The sequence below is a fragment of the Alligator mississippiensis genome, chromosome 2, assembly GCF_030867095.1.
Source record: "Alligator mississippiensis isolate rAllMis1 chromosome 2, rAllMis1, whole genome shotgun sequence".
NCBI lineage: Eukaryota > Metazoa > Chordata > Crocodylia > Alligatoridae > Alligator > Alligator mississippiensis.
The window spans coordinates 133,187,501-133,211,023 of record NC_081825.1 but is presented as its reverse complement, the minus strand read 5'-3'; the positions used below and the strand labels follow the sequence as shown (position 1 = coordinate 133,211,023).

Below are 23,523 nucleotides of genomic sequence, written 5' to 3'. Positions count from 1 at the left end.
CGCCACTTTGCAGCGATCTTTGCAGGGTGCATTTCCTTTGCAACACAGAAATGCACGGTGCAAAGAGTTCCCACTCGTCGTATGTAAATTCGTGCCCCGCAATTGGCTAGTTCTAAATTATTCACACGTGGCGGCTAGCGATTGGCCTGCTAGCCGTATAAGAGGCTTGAGCAGTTTCCGCCCAAGCCGAAGAGGACTCCGCATCCATCTCGCGGGGACTCTGGGTGTGCACGGCAGGGTAATAGAAACCCTGTGTGTTGCCCAGAGGAATTTGGCGGCCTGATCCACCGCCCACCTCTTCCCGTCTTCGAACGGAGCCTACTATAAGACGTACCGACGAGTTTAATGCGCGCTTGTCCTGGACATCTGGAGTTCTGTCTGCGTGGAGCCTAGCAAACTCCACGTGATCGTTCGTGTTTTGTCTGCGTGGAGCCTAGCAAACTCCACGTGTGTTCGTGTTTTCTGTTGTAACCGCAACTCAAGCAAGTTCTCAGCCTGCACCGCGACCATCTCGGTGTAAGTAAAACAATCTTAAAATCAACCGTTACGTGTCTGTGCCTAATTCTAACTCAGCGACCTCCCTCTCCGACCCGGCCTGCCCGGGCTGCCGGCCACAGCCCACGTGCAGAGCGACAAAAAGGGCCCGGGGTCTGACCCGGCCCGCACAACTGCCAGCTCCATGGACAAGATATGTTACATGGGTGCCTGACAACTGGCTCCTAAAACCGGTCCTATACTCCCAAATGACTGACGGTCACCACTGTAGATGTGAGCAAAAGATATTCAAAGACACCGTGAAGGCCAATCTGAAAAAATGTGACATTACTATCAATAGTTGGGAGATGTTAGCACTAAATCACCCCCAGTTGTACCGTAATGTACAAGAAGGTATCAATCACTTCAAAAAAACTCATCTCATCTTTATCATGCATTACCTAATTACGAAGTACATAAACTGTCATTCTAAACGAAAGAGTGTAGAATAAGGTCAGAATATCCTTAGTGTCAGGGCATGGAATTAATATCAGCATGTTCCTCATGTGAACAAACTATCAGGGTCAAAATAAATCTTTTCAGGATTAGACAGTTAAAAAAAAAACGATGACTGGGCGTGGAGGGTTCCATCTCCGCATTTGTTTGCCCTCAGCTAGCTTTGTTTTGGCCCATGTCAGCAGGGACATCAATGTTTAATGTCTGTTCAGCTACCTGAGTTCTTGATCCAGATCTTCCACTGATATCAAGAAGCACCAGTGGGTGCCCCACACTGTCTATAAATCAGACCTCACCTAGGTGCTTAGAAATAAAACTACCACCTGTGTTTAAACACACATTTTAATACATTAAACATTGGCCTGTTTGTGCCTTCAGAGAATGTCTAAACAGACATTTGCTACCTAAAACACTGAAAGAAATTAGTTGTTATGGTTTTATCTGAGAACAAGCAACTCATCATCATTCACTGTCCCAGTCTATAGTGGAAGACACAAGGATTATAATTTTATAATGAAAATAATGGCATAAATGCAGAAACATACCTATATACTTTCCACGTGATAAACAATAAATTCTTATTTTGAGGCAGCTCCCTAACTGGTTAAAAAAGGAAGTCAGAATGACTCGATGAGAAAATGTTGTTGTAGCCATGACAGTCCAGAAAATATACAAGAAGCCGGGGGGGGAAGAGATTGTTGATATCTTTTATTGGAGCAATTGGGAGAGATGTTAAACAAATGTTCAGGCACAAAGAATCTTTCTTCAGATGACAAGAGAGGAAATTTTGCATGTTCTGCACCTTTGCCCTACAGGGCTAAAACCTGCAGTTTTTCTCCTATCTGTCCTTAGTATGGAGTCCTTCCATGATATAAAATTTAGGGTGAGCAATATAAAATATGAGACTATTTTAATAGTTTCTTCTTTATTTTGTGGAATTCGCTTGTTTTAACTATGAAACAAAAACATTAGAAAATACTAGCAGGTTACTAAGCAGTCTGGAGGTGTTGTAAGTGTTGTGATTACCAGTATCAATAGTATCAGGTACCAAAATCAAGATAATGGACATGGCTCATGGCTTTGTAATGCCAGTTTTAGACTGGCAGACCTCTACTGAAGCCAGTAGAGCTACACTGTCACAAAAATAAAGCAAGGGGCCATGGGTCTGCTGACATGAAGTCCTGACTTTGAATAAGGACTAATTTCATAGACCTTTTCTGCTTGTGAGGAGTTGTCAGCAGAAGATCCTGGACTGCTCCAGAGCTATCCCGTGCTGAAATAGAACTGTCCAGGTTTCAATATTTTTCTTAAGTCCTTCATTCACTGGCACTTTTTGACTGGATAATCTTGTCAGCTTCCACAGAACTGACACTCTCTTTTCATACCCAACAGGAATTTAAACATCACTGGACAGAACTCAGAGGAACCACACTTTTCTTCTATAACGATAAGAAAACCACAATGGTGAGTAGCACTATGGGCTAATGTGAAGATGTTTGAGCAATTTCGATAGTACTTATCATCAAGCAAGAAAGCATGTGTGTGAGAACTGCCTCTCTCAGTTCCATCCTCCCACACTTTGGAAACCCAAAGAGCAGAAAGCAAGCCCAGAAACCAAAATGCCTGGTGAAGTCATGGGAAGTGAAATTATGATACAGCAAGTTCTTCCTCACCACAGTCATTCAGGCTACACTGAGCATTTGCTCTAGGGATGAGATCTATCTGGAGCTGCAGCACAGGCAGGTGGACTATCTTCTTCAAGGTCACCCAAGAAACACAGAGGCAAGAATAGAACACAGATCTCCTGAGCCCATCAAGTAGTCAATCCACTAGGACCCAATGGGCATTTTTAATGGACATTAAAGATCACCTTGTTCACAGCACTTAAAAGCAGAGCTAAACATTCCCTCCTTCATTGTACAGCTGAGAAGCAGCTGTTAATCTATATATGGTTTTCAAAATAGTGGGGGAAAATGCTGGTTGAAAGATGCTATTATTATGATACATACAGCATGTATATCCTCTTTATCTTTTGTACAGGCTCTTTGACAGAAAAGCAAGAAATTCTACTCCAGTGCCAAGTTTATGCCTTCCTAACACAAAATTTCTGCAGATCAAAAACAAGCACCAGTATAACAAGAATTATTTAATACCCTGAACGGACACAGCTTATCTTGCTTGAACTGTGTTTGAAACCAAGCTCCACAGTTGAAGGCCCCACCACAGTTTTTCAGAGCAGTGTGCATAGGGATGTATTTTTTCCTTAAAACCATTTTATAAAGGGCCTGATTATTCTCTCCCATGTGACTAGAATATTGTTGTGGCCCCTTGACTTCACTAAAGTAGTGCTTGATTTATGCTTATTTCAGTGAAAGATGTAAAAGACTTATTGCTCTAGGTTGTCCTAAGAGCATAGTTTACAACAATGTCATAACTTAGCTCTTAAATAAAAAATTTCAAGCTGCAGTGGTTAGCAAAACTACTGCAGTCTCGCCAGCAACAACTTTGTTCAATGAACATGACAGTAAAGACTGTGTTTTACAACCACCAAGAGTCTATATTAGGCCAGCAGTTCCCAGATAAATTGTTGGAAGAATCAAAACCCTCCAGCAGTACGTTTCTGCAACATCTCCCAAATGTTTCACTGTACAAGATGTGTAAAGAGAGGGACTATGATAGTGAGAATTTTCCCCCTTTATAGTTTTTCCCTGCAAGCCCATGCATGAATCATCATAGACATCTTCTTAGGACTCAAAAGCCAGCCATAACAAGTAAACTTTGTTTTTAAATTCCAGAGGGCATATTTAATTAAGTAATCTGTTTTGCATATAGAGGTTGTAGCTGAAGTTGTTTACATCTCTATACAGGAAGTATCATCTTAATGCCGTATTTCCTGGCTGTCTAATATTTACTTTGTCTTTTCAATTGTGACTTTAATGTTGTAAGTATGTAGAGGGAAGCTGGGAACAGGCAAAGTGAGGGGAGAATTTTATCTCTGCACTGTGGCTAATATACTGGTAATGTAATGGCCTCCAGGCAGCTAGATGCCTTTCTGGAAAACTATCGCATCAGCAATAGCACCTGAGAGGAAGGAGGGATCTGGTCTGGGGAGCTCAGGCTGAAGTTCTTGGACACTGTCCTGAAAGTAAACATTCCTAGACAACACTGAAAACACTTATTACTTTGTATTAGGCAATCTCAAACACACTTACAATATGCATTTATTTGTAAGACCAGACCATACATTATAACTTGAGCTCTCTTTTGCATCACCTGTTCCTCAGGTTTCTCCATGTAGCACCTCTCCCCCTGTCCTTTCCCTTCCTCCTGCCTCACAACACCTTTCAGGTTTTGATTGTCCTGTGTTAGAGCCAGTGGGACCTACCTGATCTGGCTGCCAGGGTGAGTCAGTAAAATAGGACAGCCAAATGCACCAGCTCTGAATTCTAGTATAGGGTCAGCAACCAGCTTGATTTTTTTTCTTGAGAATAATGACCTTTGAGTGATAGGTATGCAGTGGATTTATCTGCTACACTCTGGGTATATCTACAAATGCAATTAAAGACCTGAATTTTCTGTGCAGAAAATTCTGGCTCATTAAAGCACTCCCAGACACGCATCTGAATGCGTGCCCATCAGGAGCAGTTCAGTCCAGGGCTACTCCCACCCTGCTCTGCCCCCCTGCAGCAGCCAGGGGAAGCTCCAGGCTCCCCCAGGTGCCAGCCCTGGGCTGGCAGGGGCCACAGGGGTTGGTCCCAATCTTCATGGGACTGGGGGAGCTGTCCTGGCTCTGGGGGCAGCCAGCCCCAATCTCCACATTGCTGGGAAGCAGCTTGCCTGAGCTGGGACAGCTCTCCCCACCCCTCAGAGATTGGGACAGGTCTCAATCCCCAATGTGGCTAGGAGGTAGCTGCCCTGCAGCTGGAACATCTCCCTCCACCCGTGGAGACTGGGGCATAGCCAGGCAGCAGTGACCCCCTGCTGCCTGGGTTGAGCAGGAGCAAATTCCTTCCGGTCAATGTCTACACTTGCACTCCTGCACATTAGTTAATGCACTGTTTTTCTAGTACCTGTATGTATTGGTACTAGCAAATGGCATCTTAGACTAATTTAATGTGCAGTAATTGACGCACTTGTGTAGACTCTGACACTTTATGTAGGAAATTTCCAGTGATGTAAACTAAAGCAAACAGAATAAACAGTGGAGAGGAGCAGTTTGCATACAATGCTTCCTAGAGCTGAAAGAAGCCCTCTCTAAGAAATGAGGCTGTGTTTTATGTTTTTCCTTTCTGTGTCAAGTCACTTCTTTGGGGAACAGCTGGTGTTACAGTTTTGTTTTGTTTTTTACAATGGATGTCATAATTATGTGTTATTTCTTTTTCCCCTCCTTAGTATTTTGAAAAACTAGATCTAATGAATTTGACTTCAGTAACTAACATTAGTCCAGAAAACAGATGTTATGCCCAATTCATCTTGATGCTGCCAAATGAGGAAATAGAGATGAAGGTGAGTCAACAGAGCCATATCGTAAAGTTGTTATGTGTGCACCTTTTCAGTGTTTGACAGACTGCTCCAATCACCCCACCATCACCCAGCCACTGCTCTCTGCTAATATTTTCCAAAGTAAGTGCTATCCACTGCCCTTTGGGAATCAAGAGGGGAATTTTGGAAGCATTCTAATTTGTGTGAAGGAACTCAGGCCCACAGAATGGAACCTAAACTGTGTTCCAATAAGAGTGGAAGCTGCCATCTGGCTAAATTTTACATGGTGTGTCTCATTTTCTTGTATGGAAAGGCAATTGAAAAACAAGCCAAAAGTGAAGATTTTTGTTTTTTCTTAGATATAACAGAGGTGCATAGAATGAAAGGTGAACGAGATGCTGAACTGGATCACGCTCTCACAGTTTAACATCTCTACTTACACCCACAAAGATGTAGCATATTAAAACCTTTTCAGTAGAAGAATAAGGTCAATTATTATTAATCAAAGAAAAATCAGTAAGGATAGGTACAAATGTCCTGCACTTAGAATGGAACAATTATATGCACAGAAATGAAAGGCTAAGCTGCAGTACTGCAGAAAAGGACCTGGGGTTTCTAGCGGACCATAAGGATGCTCTTGGGACAAAAAAAAAAAGCCAATAGCATCTTGGGCTCTATTAACAGGAGCTTCATTTGCAATTTGAGAAGTGATTCGCCTGTTCTATTTGGCACCAGTGACACTTCACCTGGAGTATTTTGTCCCATATAGGGCACCACAATTCAAGAAAGGTATGAACCAATTAGAAAAAGTTCAGCAGAAGGTAAAAAAAATATTAGAAATCTAGAAAATATGACTTACAGGAAAAGGGTTCAAGAACTGCGATTATTTCATCTGGAGAAGAAAAGATGGAAGAGGGATTTGATGACAGTCTTCAAATACCTGAAGAGTGACTATGAGGAGGATGACAGACTAGTCCCAGATTACTTGTGGGGTGTTGTGGAATCTTCTTCCTTGGAAGGTTTCAAGACTTTAGCCTGAGCTTCAAACACTTGGATGAGATGGCTTGGACAGGGATGATCCTGCCTTGAGCATCTTTCACTGAGAGAAACGTCATAGCAGAAGTGTAAGGTGGCACTATTCTCTCCAGTGAAATACATGCAACTCACTGTAGGAGTTGCATGTATTTCACTGAGGCTGTTGCTTCACTTCATAATATTTATTTTCATTGCTCCGCTGCCGTACTACATTGAGTAAAGTCTGTTTCTACAGACCAAGCATGGGTATATCTCCATTCTTCATTCAGGGCCTATTTTTAGGAAGCGTCTTGACTGGTCCCCAAAGGAGTGCTGTAGCTTTATTTCAGCAGACAAATAAGAACATGGAATCATAGAATAGAAAGACCGGAAGGGGCCTGAAAAAAGTGGCAACAAATCAGGTTTTGCAGATGTTTGCTTTTAAAATAGGAACAAGCAATAAGAAGAGGGCAGTGGGTGCCTTGTGGTGGGCTGGGTTGGGGAAGAAGGGAGATGGAAACAGGGTCTAGATTGCTTTTGCTCATCTTCTGAAGGGTACAGGAGAGCAGCACTTTCCATACAACATTCCTTTCACGTCCGTAACCAAACCTACACTCATCTTTCTCTTGCACTTACGGTTTGCCAGTCAAGGATTTGGATGTGCAGAACTCAGACTCCCTGCGTCCTGGATTTTTGTAAGCACAGAGAATGTTTTTGTAGCCCAGGGGAAGAGTTGGTCACTGGGCTGCATTAATTCTTCCTTTATGAAAGGTGGTTTAGAATCTGCCTGATGTTTAAAGAAAAACACAAGAATGAAGCACTACCCATCTCTTCCTCCTTTGGGTCCAAGCACACATTCTCCCAGGGAAAACAGGTTATAGTTTCACTTAATAATAATTAAAAGGAGCACAGCTACAGCAAAGTCTTCATTGTATTTGTAACCATGTGGACAACCAGGCTCTCCTGTTCTATAGGGGCCTGTTGGACAGCAGCATCAATGCTGGCTTCACTGTTCCCAGGGCACAGACCTGCTGGAGTATGCATAACGTGGCATGAATTGCCTCTTCTTCTGGTGCATCTCCCAGGGGGTGGGACAGGTGAAGCCATGTGCCTCACTGGCATGTAGCAGGGAAGGGGCATCAGTGGTCTCTGCTTTTCCTGTAGGCTCCTTCTTCACATTATTTGAGTGATTGCATGCAGTTCCCTTCATCTTCATTCCAAAAAACACTATGGCATCTTGTATCTTGTACTTGAGTTAGGAAGTGAGTTCAGGGAAGGATGTCAGAGAAGGCAGATTGTGGACATTCAGTGCAGAAAGGCAGTATATAAGAGTATCTGCAGTACAGAAGCCTGTAATGGATGGGTTTTACTTGGTTTCATTTGAAAAGTTTTGTTTAGGCCTACTGGCAAGTACACACTTCATAAGGAATTGATGGAGAAGGACCTGGGAGAAATTGGAAGTAAGTTTTGATCTGCAGTCACTTTTACATTGTCACTTTTTTCCCCTTCTCAGGTAGAAGACTATGAAAATGGGGAGGAGTGGAAAGGCTATATTCTCACAGCCACAAAGGTAGGGCAGTTGTTTCTGCTTCTCGGTCGTCTCTGGCACCATTACAGCATGCCTGTTGCCATCTTTGTGTTAATAAAAGTTCAAGAGCATCTGATAGTTCCTGTGTTCTAAGCTTATTCAGCTATTCACCAACTGCATGCCAAAAAGGTTATTTATCCCTACAAGATTTTCTTTGAGTGCACCATATCAGGCTTTTTTGAGTGACTGACAAAGCCCTGCCCTCAAGATTTCTGTCTGCGCTAAACACAATTCAAACTGAGCCAGCATAGATGGTTGTGACAAATATGGGGTCTATCTTAGTGGGGAAGAATGCAACCTACGTAAGCAATAAAGGCCTCTGCCTATCTGCCCAACACATCTCTACACCTTTGCATTAAGTTAGAGAGTGAGCTTATGTTCCTATCTTGGTCCACTGTCTGAAGGAAACCTGGCTGCCTTGGAAACCTACCCCAAACTGCTGAAGAAATCTGCTTTTTTACTGTCAAGTTTGCACCAGTTTGTGCCAATTTGTTTATAGCAGAATGTAGATAAGTGACCAAGCTAGTGAATTAAGGTATGTTGATTGTGGCGGAGCATAGGGTGCTCCTGCCACTTGCAACCAGTGGGTTGCGTAGTCCCGGTGTGAGGGGGCGGTAGTGAGAGGCCCCGGTGGGAAGGGGGCCACCGATGAGGAGCCCGAGAGGGGTGGTACATCGAGCCCGGTAAGGCGAGCACAATGATAGGCCTCAAGGGGACAGGGTCCTGCGGTAGCAGCCCGAAGGGGAGAGTCCCCTCGACTGGCCTATGCTGGGGCCAGGACCAGGATGGTCAAAAGGGCCAGGGGCCCACCGCGAGGGATGCCCAAGAGCCGGGGGCCTGGGGTCCCGACTGGCCTTGAGGTGGGCCAGGGCAGGTAGCCGAAGGTTCCGGGGGAAACACACCCGAGAGGGGAACAAGGCTTCGGGTGGGTGAGGTAGCCCAGATGACGGTGGAGTGGCCACCTGAGTAGGGAAGACCATAGCGGGGTCGCGTAGAAGATTCTGGGGCCCAGTGTGGGGCCGGTGAGATGTTGAACACCATGATGCCATCTGCGAGGCTTGGGCTGCGGTATTAGGGGAGGTCGGAGCCGCAGAGCACTCCTGGGCATCGGGGCAGTCGAAGGGCAGCCTCCCGCTTAATTATCATCTTAATTGAACTCATTATCATCAAAGGCGTGGTGGGCGAGATGAGCGGGCGGTTGCCCAGAGACAGGTGGGCGGGCCATGAAGAGCTCGGCCCTGAGTAGGCCTGCTGTCACGGTGACAGGCGGGCGGGCCACAGAGTTCGGCCCCGGGAGGCCCCCTGTCACATTGATGTAAGACCGTTGTAAACTTAAGCCAATGCAAATGCTTGCGTGGATGGATGTAAGAAAACTGATTTAAAAGTTGATTTTAGATAAAAGGGTGTAAAGTTGTGGGTATAGTAGCCATTAAAAGTGCAAGAAGCAAAGCTGTCTTTGTACTATTTTTATAGGCTCAGCTGTACAGCTGGGAAAGAAGCACAAACAGCCTAAACCAAACACAAGCCATTATATTATCTAATGTTTAGCTTAGGCAGTACCTGGTTCTTGACATTTCAGATGGCCAGCTAGAGCTCACCTGCTAAATCCAGCAAATGAAAAAAAGACTTCTGTAAAGCAGTGGTATTTCTTTAGAGAGTGTTGTTGGTGCTTGCACCTTTGTTCCACTCACACCATTTCTTCTGCAACCTTATTTTGTGTCAATTTGTAGTTGTCAGTCCCAGTGTGCATGTCATTGCTACCTGGCCAACAAACTAGGATGAATGAAGTACTGGAGAAAGAAAAGAAAAGAAGGGCAGCAAGTGAACAGTTACCTAGTGCATCTCTAAGCAACGAGAAACCACATGATGGAAACTATACTAACATGATGAACTCTATACCTGGGTAAGTCCAGACTAACCTATAATAATCTGAATCTCAGAGTCCCCCCACCCCTTTTTTTTTTTTAAAAGAGCACTATAATTTTCCTATAAAAATAGTTGTTAGCAAAAAATAATCACATAATCATTGTATATTCAGTGGCCCAAATTTGACTTTACCATGACCATTATGGGACTTCATGTATTATTTGTTCCTCCAGGGACTGTTGTATTATCCATGTGTCCTTTGGTTGGTAGAGCCAATATTAGAAAATACAAATTTCACCCTCTTGTGATTTCAGGAACTAATTTGTCCTCTTCCAAAGAGCAGCTATTGACAAGATGTGGGTGCTGTGTTGGAGAGGATCTTTCATGGCCATGGGCAAATGTCTGAAACCAGATTTTGCATGAGGTTAATTAGGTCTGAGATTGTTTAGTCCACTAAAGATAGGATCATTTGCAAAGTCATGCTCTGAAATCAGGCTTGGGTTCCACTCACTAGAGTTTGAATATTGGTCTTCAATTTTGGTCTCTCTCCCCACTTCCTTTCCCCCCCAAATCAGTAATTATTTGGGCCCTGCCATACAGAATTCTGGTATTGCAGCCTGTACTTACCTTACAATGGGTACAGCAGTAGTCTGATTCCTCTGCTATACCCAGAGATTTTTGCAATTACTGTTTCTGTGTATTTTTTTGGAAAAAGCATAAATTCACCCTAATCTGCTTTTCTGGGAGAGTCCCTCACTCCCTCCACCCCACAAGCCACAAATTTGTTCATCATCCATCTTGCCAAATTTTAATATATTCACTGGCAATGGATGCTCTAATACTCCAAGTTGTCTCAGTTTACTGTTTTTCCCACTTTATGTGACTATTTTCCAAATGGGAGTAGGATGGGCTTATCCATTATCCAGCCACCTATATGAATTGTGCCTGAGCACTGTTTACTTTGTCTCTGTCTGGAAGGAACAAAGCATTGGTACTGCAAGTTATGCAGTCAAGCTACTGCTCCGTAAAAATGCTGCTTTCAAATGCAACATGTCCTGTGGTGACAAAGGAAAACAGCAGCCTTGAACACCTAACACAAGTTATTCAGGCCTTGCTAACAGACAGAGGGACAATTCTGTGAGCCAGGGGTAGCCCTCATGGAGCTCTGCTCTGCACAGTGCAGGATGATGGTCTCTTATCCTCCTTTTCTGCAGGTGTTACTATGAAGTGTCCCGGCAAGAAGCCATTGAATTATTAGAGAAGAATCCTTCTTTGGGGAATTTGATCCTGAGGCCTGGTAGTGACAGCAAGAATTACTCAATCTCCATCAGATATTTAGCAGAGTAAGTTCACTCTACAAAAGATTACATAGTTCTGAGTTGGCACGTGCTGCACGATGCAGCTCCGTTCGGAATTCCTGGGGAATCACATGTTGAGCTCAACCCTGCCTGGCAGACTAACTTGGGAGTAACAGTTTTAGCAACAAGTATGGGTTTGACACATCTTGATTGTCTTTTAGGGGGAGGAGGAGAGAATCAATGGGATGAAAGGATGAAAGAAGAGTCAAAGAGCTGAGCTGCTGGGGCAAAGTGCTTTTGCCTTGTCCCTAACATGTCCTATGTTATTTTCATGGAAACTTGAGACATTTTAAGCTATAGGTAATTACCTTAAAATAGAACACAATATGGGTCCATATGTAAAAATTGAAATAAATTAGAAAAGATAGAGAGCTAGAAGAGATCAAGGCTACAGTTAACAAAAAAAACCCCAAATTGACATCTGCCCTTTCCCTCCCCCACCAAAAATATTGCTACTTTTCAACAAGTTTCAAAACAGGAAGCAACAAAAACCCACAGCGTAAAGTCTTGGGCCTTCAGGTGTCATGCTGGGCTGTGGGCAGCCAAGTCTGGGGATCACCCAGGGTCAGGAGAAGCAGCCAGGATCCAAGAGGAGTGTGCAGAGTCTCAGCATAGGAAAGCCAGGAAGCCATAAGCTAGGAGATCAGTCCATGAAACTGAGCCAGAGGTCTAGGCAGAATGTGAGGTTAGGAGGCTTCAGGTCAGATATGCAGGAGATCAAATGAGAATCAGGTCAGAGAGCCAAAGGGTCAGGCCAGACTCAGGGTCTCTGAGCAAACCAGGTCAGGTATCAGGAGAACCCGTCAGAGAGCCAGTAGCACCACAAGACAAGGGTGCAGAAGCCTAGGTACAAGGTTGAGCTTTGTTGCCCAAACACTTCCTATTCTAGGCCAGGGGCTTATATTGGAAGGGGTGAAGGATCAGCTGACCCTGGCTGACCATTGGTGGCAGAAAATGGGCACGTGCTTAGGCTCAGATGGAGGGTTCTGGCCACCCATGTCTGCCCCAACGTGCTACTGAGGAGGTGACAGACCAGGATGAGCAGCCACGAATAAAGTCCATGAATCCAAGAAGAGCCATGGGGAGGGCACTGGCTAGTGCTTGGAAAAGTCCCTGACATGGAGCTAGGAGTGCAGAAAAGTTATCTGTGATCGCTTCTTTGGTCTGATCCAAAACAGCCTTGGGACTCCCTACCAATGATAATTAGTAGTAAAGTAGGGCTTTGGGTCCAGTGTCTAAAGGCCCTCTTGATGCTGGAGAACTTTGTAGGATACAGTATTTTGGCCAATAGTCAAAGGAAAAGACTCCAATAGGCACCATTCTCCATGGGTCCTGTTGCTCTTTGTAGAGTTTTCTTTTTCCACCTGCACCAAGGAGACCATGAGCACTCCTTCATGTCCAGCTCAGGTATCACTGGCCTACCAACCTTTCACTCTGTGCTTCCAAGAGGGTCTACACTCGTGGGGCTCAACCTCTGATCCATGGGCCAATGGAACCCATAACGCTGTATCAGCCAGCCTGTGGGGCCTCCTGTGGGTCCAGAAATTTGGCAGTAGAAAAGCTGTGGCAGTGTTAATTGCCACTTCCCTGTTTCCAAATTTCTGGACAATAGGGAGCTCTGAAGGCCAGATTACATGGCCCTGCACTCTAGATCATGCCAGGGTGAGGTTAGGCTGGCACATGGGGTTGGGCCAGCACATGGCTGCATTCAACACACAGTGTCAGGCTGGCACGCAACTGCACCCTGTGCACAGGTCAGGCTAATGTATGGCTGGATCTGGTGTGTGGATTTGAGCTGGTGTGCAGCTGGATCTGGTGCATGGGGCCAAGCTAAACGCATGCTGCCACACCCATGGACTGACCCCATGCACCATCCCTGTGTGGGATTTGGCCCACAGACTGACCCTGTGCCACTCCCCGTGGGCCAGAAATTTGGATACTATTGCACTGGAGAATGGCACTATTCCTAAGTGAATCAGGAACCCACTTAAGCAGACACTTTAGGCTATCACTAGCTGGCCACAGCAAGACATGTTCTGAATTAGTGGTGAATTGTTGGAACACCAGGTCCATTCTACAAATGGTTTGAGTTGCACTGCCGTCTGACTGCCTATCCCAAGACTCTGATTAATTGTTGATTCTGGCAACTTGTGGAAGAACAATGCTGTTCAATTCTGAGAGGGCTGCCTGATCTATTTTTGTATCATTCATGCTAGCACTAAACCAGTTCAAAATGACCCAATGGTTGACCATGCTAAAAGCCCCCCTAGACCTATGTAAATCATTTGAATCATTTCTGGTTTTGGGTGCTAATGAACCAGCTGAAGAGATCTCATGATTCTTAACAGGGTCAGATCCTCCAACAAAGGCAAGGCTTTGGGGCTGTGCTTCAGCATTGTGTCCGAGCAGCCCTGTGTTTCCTGCTTGCCGCCCTGTTTGCATCTTTCTAATGCATTCATCACTTGATCAAGCAAATAGATGCTTGTGCTTGGCAAGGCAAGGCTAAGCCTGCATCTGGCAAGGCATTAGCTACAAAGCATGATTGCTGAACTATGACACTGTATTTGTTTACAGGTGGTATAACATTTCAGATCCTGGTCTGCATGTGACATTTTGCCAGGACAAATAGAAACAATCACATTCCCATAACACAAAACTACATAGTTTTTATTCATTATGAAATATCAAAGCAAGAAGCAGGTTTGTTGAACCAAGGCCCAAGACGTAAGTTATTCTCAGTCCTTGCTACTCAGAACTCCCACTAAAATCAAGAGGAGCATAATAATAATAAAATAATAATAATAACAACAATTAATAATAATAATATTGTTATTATTATTATGCGACTTATAGGAGGGAACTGAAGGGGAATTTTTTTCTAATGCCTGGAATCTCAGAGATTCTGAGCCAGTCAGGAGCACTTTCAGTCAATAGCCTCTCATCAATAGTATTCACCAACAGAATTGGGAAAGACAGAAGATGGCATTCTTGATATTCCTAAAAGTAGGACACACACGTGAAAACTCTACTCTTTGAACACTTTTCCAGCCTTTGCTGTAATAACAATAACATTACAACAAAACCTTTTTAGCCATTTCCTGTTCACATGTAGGGGAAGCTTGTCTTAAGAAAGTCTGAAAACGCCTATTGTACTGTCGAAACTCAGCAGCAGATGAATGTCTTCACTAGATTTCAGTCTAGCCTCCTCACTGAGGGATCTGCAGCTAGTCACAACTTATTTCAATGGCTGCATATTAATAATGGACTCCCTTTTTGTTACAGGGTTCCATGCATCAAGCACTACAAAGTGGTGAAGCTGGAAACAGGTTACAAAATTCAACTGGAAAGACCGGTTAGTGGGTATTTCTTTGTTGGTGATTTTAAAGCAAGTAGGACCATCCCACATTTAAGTTCATTCTCTAAAAAAATATAGAAAAGAAGAAAAAAAAGAGGTGGGAATTTGTCTAAGAAGGGACATCAACATCTCTGACAACCCTGCAAACTGAACTTTCTGGCCTTCCCTGCACATATCTAGTTAACTTGCAACAGTTTCATTTAGAACTTAAAAACATAAGAACTGCCACTTACTGGGTCAGACCATAGGTCCATCATGCCCTGTTACCTGTGGTCACATAGGCACCAGCACTTCCCCCTGGCTCCTGCTGCTGGGCAGGAGCTGTACACTGAGCTCCCTCCTCCATGGAGCCTGCAGCTCTGTCTCACTCCTCCCAGAGAGGGCTCCTTCTGCTCTCGTTGTTGAGTTGCCATATGCAATCCAAAGGGACCCCACAGCACCAGTGGGGCCTCTCCACTGCTACCACCCATGCCAGCTGCCTGGTCAGCCACAGCACATGCCAGCCCCTGCCCCCACCACTACAACACACCTCACCCCCATAGTGCAGCCAAAGGAGTTGCCTGTCCAAGCCCTCCTGATCCCCTCAGTCTCCCTGCGGAGGGGGGGGGAGGGGAGCCCACAGCTCCCCCTCCCCCTCCCACCCCATCCCACCTTCTCCCATGGCAGAGCAGGAGCCCCTGGGGGGTGGGATGCAACCCCAGCAGGCCCCAACATAGGGATGGCAATGAACCAGGGGAGATCCAGCAGGGCAAGGGGGCTCCCCCTGGCTTAGCCCCACCTAGACAAGGTCACAGGCCCTCACAAAGGGACCCAAGCCAAGGGCAAGGTCTCCTCAGGAACCTCTTCCACACCTGGGTGTGAAAAGGGCAAAGGTCTGTCCGCCAAGCCGAAATCACCAGCACCAGAGGGGACCAGGTGCTCTGCATTAGGGAGCACTGTACTTGCTCAGTCCATCCCTGGTCCTGTCAACATGGCTTCCAAGCCAGGGAGCTACAGCTATGCCCAGGCTGCTTTAGGGAAACCCACAGCTCCTGAGCCTGGGCTCTGCACCACCGCTGACCCTTCCATCTCAGGCTTCCCTGCTCTCACCTGCAAGTATAGGGTGAGGTGCTGGCTGCCTGAGAAAGAGGACTCACACTGGCTTGGGTAGTGGTGGCCCCCAAAATTGTGGCAGCCTCTAGATCCCACAGCAAGCCAGTTTTCTTCCTTGCCACTGAAGCTGTCATGTAGGAGGCGGTGGAGAAGGGGCCTGCTGTAGGGAGTAAGCATGTCTCCCTTGAGCTTCTAGAGGAGCTGGGGACTAGAGTAGTCCTAAACTCTGTCTCCCTATACCTCCCCATCTCGGCCCTCCTGCCTCAGCTCCAGACCCTGGGGACAAATTGGAGAGAGTACAGTGAAGGGCGACAAAAATGATGAGTGGGGGACATGGTTTATGAGGAAAGACTGAGGCAAGTGGGCTTATTTAATCTAGAGAATCTGAGACAGAGGGGATTTAATAGCAGCCTTCAACTACCTGAAAGGTGGTTCCAAAGAGGATGGAGCTACACTGTTCTCAGTGGTGGCAGATGACAGAACAAGGAGCCATGGGCTAAAGTTGCAGCAAGGGAAGTTTAAGTTAGATATTAGAAAAAACTTTCTCCCTAGGAGGGTAGTAAAACACTGGAATAGATTATTCAGAGAGATTGTGGACTCTTCATCCGGGTTTTTAAGACCCGGCTAGATAAAGCCTCAGCTGGGATGATCTAGTTGGGGATGGTCCTGCTTTGAGCAGGGGGTTAGACTAGATGTGACCTCCTGAGTTCTCTTCTAACCCTAACTTTCTAGGATTCATCTCCTTGGTTACTCCCCTCCCACTGGTGTGCTGGGCCTCTTCCATGTGCGCTCCTTCCGCCAGCAAGTAATAATCCAGCTGGCAGCCAGCACCAGGGTAGAGACCAAGGGTCCCTACCTAATCAGGATCTGCCATACAGTAGGGGACCTGAGGTGCTTCTGGTGCTGTGCACCAGGGCACCTGCACCAGGAGTATGCCTTTGGCCAACAATAGGGGGCAATGCAGGCCCCCACTAAAGAGATGGGCACCCCCACCAATGGCACCCTTGGTACTCCAGCTGCTGCACCCAGGCCCTCTGCGAGCTGAGGGGACCTCAGTTCCCCAAGAAGGAGGCCAACCAGAAAACCATCCGTCACCCCTTGAGCTGTGCCACACCCCTGGGGAAAATAAATAGTCGACTTCACGGAGGAAGATCTGGGACAGCCAGGCCATCCCAGAGAGGAGTCCATAGAGGAGACCCCCCACCATTCTACTGACCTCGACCTGCCCCCCCGACACTGCAAGTGCTGAAGCACAGGCCTCAGCCACCCCTGGGGTGGGTCTAACAGCAGAGCCATCCCCATCTGACCATCTGGGGGAGGATGGAGCCCTGGGGTTCACTCTGGTGAGCTCTGATGGGAAAGAGACCCTTTTCCAGGGCTCTAAGGAGGGCACCAATGCCACTACAGTGTCCGATAGGTCTCCTCCAGTGCCCTCACAAGCCAGCCCAAAAACCGTCTCAGACCCACCCTGTGGGTCCTGACATAGAGGGGGCTGAAGCAGCATCCCCCAACACCCAGAACAACCCTGAGAGGGACCCTGTACAGACCCCCTGTGTTCTGCCTTGCCATTCTCTGAGCCGCCCCTGCCCCTGCCCAAGGGGATGCAGCGCTCCCTTTGCTGGTGTTGGGGAAGTAGCAGACCACGTAAATCAGACAGTGCTCCACAAGGCCTACAACATCAAATCCAGTGGGCCTAGCCCGGCTAGTCATCTCTCTCACCAGAAAGGAGGCTCTGGCTGGGAGGTCTCCCAAGGACTGCGGAGCTGCTTTCCTGTCCCTCATCCACTCACATCTCTGGATAGTTTCACTGGGCAGTATCCACTGTCTCCTTGGACTCATTTGAGGGCCAGTGGGCATTGTCCAATGTACTCTGCTTGGTGCTCCCCCGCAGGGCACTTGTTTTGAACAATTGAGCTCCACTCCTACCCCTGTTATGTTTTAGTTGCCCCAAGGAATCAGTTGCCACTTTCCCAGTAGCTTCCCTTCCTGAGGGGAGGTTCTAGTTTCACTTGGTGGGCTTTTGGTCCAATGGCCCCATAAAGTGGCAATTAGGCCTGTGTCACACAGTGGCAGAAAGTGGGTGCAGAAAGCAATAATGGAGGTAGACTGTTCTCAGTGGTTGCAGATGACAGAGTTCTACTACAACCATCTTAAGTTTCAGCAAGGGAAGTTTAGGTTAGATATTAGGAAAAACTTTCTCCCTAGGAGGGTAGTAAAACACTGGAACAGATTATCCAGAGGTTGTGGACTCTCTATCCTTGCAGGTTTTTAAGACCTGGGCAGACAAAATTTGGCTGGGATGATCTAGTTGGGGACGGTCCTGCTTTGAGCAGGGGGTTGGACTAGATGACCACTTGAGGTCCCTTCCAACCCTCATTTTCTATGATTCTGTGACTGAAAAGGCTATGACCAGGGTTTTCCCCTTGTTTGTCTCCCACTTGCAGCCTTCAGTATTTAAGGTCCAGGAAGTTCCGATTCAGAAGCTGTGCTCCTAACTCTCATGTTCAATAGCTACTGATGCACCTTTCCTCCAAGAATTTTCCCAATCCCTTTTTGAACCTACCGAAGTGTGAATTAAAACCAGTTCAGTTAACTCAGGGCAAAAAATGTATGGGCATTGACAGTTCAACTAAACAGTACTAGTTTGATGTGTCCCTTTGACAAGTGGCCTGAAACAGGGCCCAGATTTTAGGTTAAAAATTTTGTTTTAAAAGCTACACCCCAAGCATAAATAGCAAACCTATAGAGGTTTCGAGGCAGGTAACAATGGAGGTAACTGAAATATAACAGGGTCCCCAGGGTGGCCCAGCTGTGCAGAGTCCTCAGAAGGGGAAAGGGGCTGTGTTCATTTAGGGACTGTCAAGGTGATGACAGTCCTGGAAGTAAAACCCTGTCATCAGCAGAAGACACCATTCAAACTACTGCCTATCAGGCCACAGCCTAGAATCTGGGGCCTCTACTTATCTAGCATAGCCACTCATCCCAGTCTGCCACCTTCTCAGCTGAGAACCAGGGTAGACAACCAAGGTAGAAGTAGGTAGTCAGAACCCACTATCTAAGCCTAGCTACCCACCCACTTCTTGCAACCAGAGTGACCAGCCTGGGTCAGCTGACCCTTTACCCCTGGCTATAAAAACTCATGACCAGGAAGAGGAAGTGTCTGGGCAACAAGGCTCAATTTTGTACCCATGCTGCCTTGCCTTCAACTTGTGCCTCTACTGGCTCTTTGATAGATTCTCTAGCTAGCTGACCTGGCTTGCTCACAAACCCTGAGTTTGGCCTGATCCTTTAGCTCGCTAACCCAACTCTGGTTTGAACTCCTGATTATCAGACCAAGCTACCTTCCCAACCCTGTGCACTGCTCAACCCTCTGGATCTGTGACTCAGGTTCTCAGACAGATCTTTTGGCTTCTGGCTTCCTGACCCCCTATACTTAGACTCTGCACTCTTCCTAATTTTGGTTGCTTCTTTTGATCCTGGGTGACCCCCAGATGTGGCTGCCCAGGACTCGCCATAACACTGCTTCTGTTAGTCATCCACTGCAGCGAGGAGGAGAGCTGCCCAGTTATATCTGGTTTTTGTTTTTTTTTTAATGGAGGGAGAGCAAGGGATGCAGCTGCTGCTAGATCAGTGGCATGGTTAAAAGTGGTGAGTCAAGATTTAATAACAGAATTGAAGCAGGCCAGGAAAAAAAACAGGAGTCCTGAAGACCCAGTGAACAGGAAAAAAATGAAAATGTAAAAATAAAAAAAAAAGAAAAGAATTTAAAAAAAAGCTACTACTTTGTAGCAGAATAAGAAGTGATGTGGCCAGAGATCTTCAACTTTAATTTCTTACTAGACCTTACATGAACAGTTGAAAATAGGAAAAAACTACCAGAAATGGTTAACATTAGATTCAAAAGTATGACCCAAAAGTTATTTTCAAAACAAACTGCCATGTATATAAAATGTGAGAAGCAAGGAGTGATGGGGTGGAGGTGATCTCTCTTATTGGACCAACTGCATGGTTGGAATAAAGTTATACAAGCTTTCAAATGCCATGCATTCTTCATCAGGTCTGATCAGGTGAAGAATGCATGGCATTTGAAAGCTTGTATAACTTTATTCCAACCATGCAGTTAGTCCAATAAAAATCTCACCCCCAAAATATCTTTGCCACTTGCATAATCATGGACCATCATGGCTGTAACATCATCCTAGTACTGTGCATATAAAATCTAAGACCTCTGAAGCACTTTAGTTCCCCTGTAAAAAAATTGTCAGCCTTAATATCAACTTTACTCTTTTTAAATCTGCGTTACAGTAAATTCCATTTTAAGAACTTGTCAGCTAAGTTCCCCACCATTTTGCTACAAATATGGAAAGGGAAAGGCTAGATCCCAAAGTGGCCATTCAAACCAGGTGCCTACTATAGGGCAAGGGTTGGCAACCTACAGCTCATGGAGCCATTTAACAGGATGTAGGGTTCTGGCAGCGTTTGGTGGTGAGGGGCTTTGGCTGCAGCCACTCTCCCTTTGTGACCACAGGAAGAAATGCCACCTGCAGGCAGATCCCGGCACTCTCTCATCAGCCTGTGACCTGAGGTGGGTCATTCCAGCCCACAGGCAGTAAAGGTTGCCTGCTGTAGGGTGTTAGGCCTTTCAACCTCAGGTATTTTGAAAGAATAACGGGGTGAAGGGTGTGAGTTGACTCCTTTGGAGGGAATTTGTATACAGCACGGCCCTAGTTTTTTGGCTGTCAGGATTAGTTTAAGTCATGGATGTCAAACTCACCCCAGGCTGGATCTGGACTCCTGGGACCCCTCCTGAGCTGGCTCTATGGAAGCTGTACTGGGTCCAGGGATCTGTGGTCAGTGGTGCCAGTTTGCATCCAGGCAGCAGCATGAGCAAGCAGCAGTAGTAATCTGAGGCCAACAGCAGGGGCTGGGCAACAGGGCAGCCAAGGGCTGTACACAGCCATTACTCCCCTACCCCCTTCCCCCACTGCTGAGAGCCATGCCCATTGGGTGCAGGGACCCCAAATCCTGTGGCAGGCCATACTCCACTAGGCCTGTGGTCAACTTCCATTAGCCCCTCAAACTACTGGGACGCCGAATGAACCAGTTCTGCAGGCCAGATCCAACTGTGAGCCCCTATATTTGACACCCTTACATTAAATGGATCCCCACAGTTGCCACAGATAAAAATCCACCCTTGGTCCTATGGATGTCACCATTATAGAATCAATCATAGAATGATAGAAACGTAGAACTGGAAGGGACCTCAGAAGGTCATCTAATCCAACTTCCTACTTGTCTAACCCATTTCTAAAACTACACAATCAACCCTGTCACACAACTGCATAGCACATTGTCCAAGAACACCAAGATTGCCACGGGTAAAGCAGGGGCCCAAGGGCTGTCAGTGCTCCACCATTGCAAGGATGGTTAAAATACACTTGAGAGATCCAAGGGGACCATTCCTCCCTGCTACATAGGAAGGCAAACACTACAGCAGCCCACACAAATCTGACGGTGGGGTAAAATTCCTTCCGGATCCCAGATGTGGCAGTTGGTTTAACCCTGAGCAGAAGCAGCTAATGGGAAAAGAGTAAGTCCCAGGAGGTTAGTCATCCCACCCCAACCTACAGAACACAGGAGCTTGTCAATAGCCTAACCTCATAAAATTGGACCCCCTACTTTTCCTTCCTCTTCCCAGTACCATACCAGATTTGAGCATTGACTCATACTTCCTCTTCTCAGTATTAACTGGGAGCAGGCTGGTGAAAGGTTTGTTCCTCACAGGAGAGGTGTTACTGATGGTATAGCTGTCCTTCTCATTCACTGTACCAGGTAGCCCTGTGCTGCTCTGTACACACTGTGACACTCTGTACACACAACCTCTAAGGCCACAGCAGCATAGCCACATTCGCACCATGCTGCAGGCCCGCTTAGAGAGGTTCAGACATTTTTCTTCTTCTGTTATAACCTCCCTAGAAAAGCTGTGTTGTGGGTAAGCCTTGCTATACTGTGGGGGAGCAGACAGCCCCAAGAAAGACTGCTTTACTGGCATTGCAGTTACAAGCCTTAATTAATTTGTGAGGGTGCTGAGGAACACCACAGGCCTGTTTCTGGCTGAGCTAGAAACACTCTTACTTTGCATAGGCAGAGAGTAAGCAGTTGTAGAAAGGCAGTAGGGATTTGGGAAGCAATCCCACCTTGCCAGCTTGTTCAAAGATGCAGAACTGGGCTGCAGCACAGAGAAGAGGTCTCCACTCTCCCTGGGCACTGTGAGAGGTGCAGCCTACAGCATGCCACACCTACCACTCTGAAAGACCACAAAGTGCTTCTTCAGGTATTTGGGTGCTTCTGATTGTTCTCATTTTCATTTCTTTGATGGGAGGCGGCTTACTGCTACCTCTGCAGCCTGCTGCATTTGGGGTAGATGCAATTCTAGGAATTTGGCAACATCTTGAGATACCTGCAGCCCTGTTTCAGAAAACTTAGCTTGCCATAATCTCTGTCATGCCTTTTTAATTACCTAGGTGATGTTCCAGAACCTGCACGATGTCATTGACTACTTTGTCAAGGAAACGCGATGGAACCTGAAGCCATTTGTCATGCACACTTATGACAACAAATCAGGTAGGTCATTCATTGCTAAGCATAAGGACTGCTTCTGCTGGAACCATCTTACTGAGAGGTGGCCAGACAGGGGCCAGCAACTGTGTTACAGAACAGCATTCAGTTTTATAAGCACAGTACACTTGTGCTAAGAGGCTGTCCAGAGGCTCTGGCTTTTTGACCACGCATTAAATTTCTGGTACCAATGACCATTCCTAATTATAAACTACTGCTTCTTTTGGAGCAGTCTTATGGTGGCTGAGCAGCTAGTTTCAAGGAGAAAAATTCCATGTGCCAGAAGTCTTTTACAATAATAAATTGCATGATATGTGCAAGGGCAGCAAAGAAAAGTCTGATGAGAGAAAGTATGACCGAAGCACTATGTTGCAGTGAGTGGTTGCAGTAGACAGAGAAGAGGCCTCCTGAGCTCAATTCTCTCACAGCCTCTAACACTGAAGGTGTGTCACATGTGTTTAAAAATAACATGTGAAGTTGAATGTGGCCATACTTAAGTGACCATTGATTTTCACACTCACTTCATCTTTGCCCAGCCATGTCAGCATTGCAGCTGCAAAACCCATTAGAGTTAGTGCTGGGCATTTAACGTATTTGTCTCCCATGGAGCTGTGTGATTTTAAATACCACATTAAGCAACACCCGCACTCAGAAAGATTTGTTTTTGCTTACCCCACTTAAATCTTGTATCTGATGAGTTGACCCAAATGAAAGAAAAGTGGGACTAGGCTGTTCCAAAGAAAGCATATTTGAGGCAAAGGGAGAATACAAATCTGGTCTTTTTTTTCCACCCCCCCCCCACAGAAGCACTAGCTTCAAAGTACACTCCAACAGCGAGGTACCGTAAGGGAGCAGAGAATATGCATATAAGCCCTGATCTTGTGAAATTCACAGAACCACTTTAAAGCATCTTGGATTTACTGCAGGAATATCCAGCTCTGCAAATGGTGAGGAAACAATGCCTTCTTTTAGCATGAAAGTTTTGTTTGAGGACCAGCAGCAGTAAGACATTTGGTAAAGAAAGCATTACATAAGGGGGCAGTGCAAATGTAGCATGACAGGAAACATCTCTCCCTATTGATCAGGTTACACAATCTTCTCTCAAAAGCAACATTATGTTGATCTGAAGAGGTTCTCTCAGGATGGCTGGTAGAGGCAGC

The 23,523-nt window shown here is 46.1% G+C and overlaps 1 protein-coding gene across 1 annotated transcript; it reads left to right on the top strand.

The window, feature by feature from the left end:
• Positions 1-876: 876 nt before the first annotated feature.
• STAP1 (signal transducing adaptor family member 1) lies at positions 877-23,304 on the top strand. Its single transcript, XM_059721306.1, has 9 exons — positions 877-888; positions 2,383-2,454; positions 5,383-5,496; positions 8,000-8,056; positions 9,805-9,977; positions 11,155-11,283; positions 14,581-14,650; positions 22,270-22,369; positions 23,168-23,304. The coding sequence occupies exons 1-9, from the start codon at positions 877-879 to the stop codon at positions 23,266-23,268; spliced, it is 828 nt and encodes a 275-aa protein (XP_059577289.1). The 3' UTR covers positions 23,269-23,304.
• The last annotated feature ends 219 nt before the right edge of the window (positions 23,305-23,523 follow it).

Coding starts and splice junctions, on each gene's coding strand:
- STAP1 (XM_059721306.1), top strand. Junction 14,651..22,269: donor AAATTCAACTGGAAAGACCG/GTTAGTGGGTAT, acceptor TTAATTACCTAG/GTGATGTTCCAGAACCTGCA. Junction 22,370..23,167: donor CACTTATGACAACAAATCAG/GTAGGTCATTCA, acceptor CCCCCCCCACAG/AAGCACTAGCTTCAAAGTAC.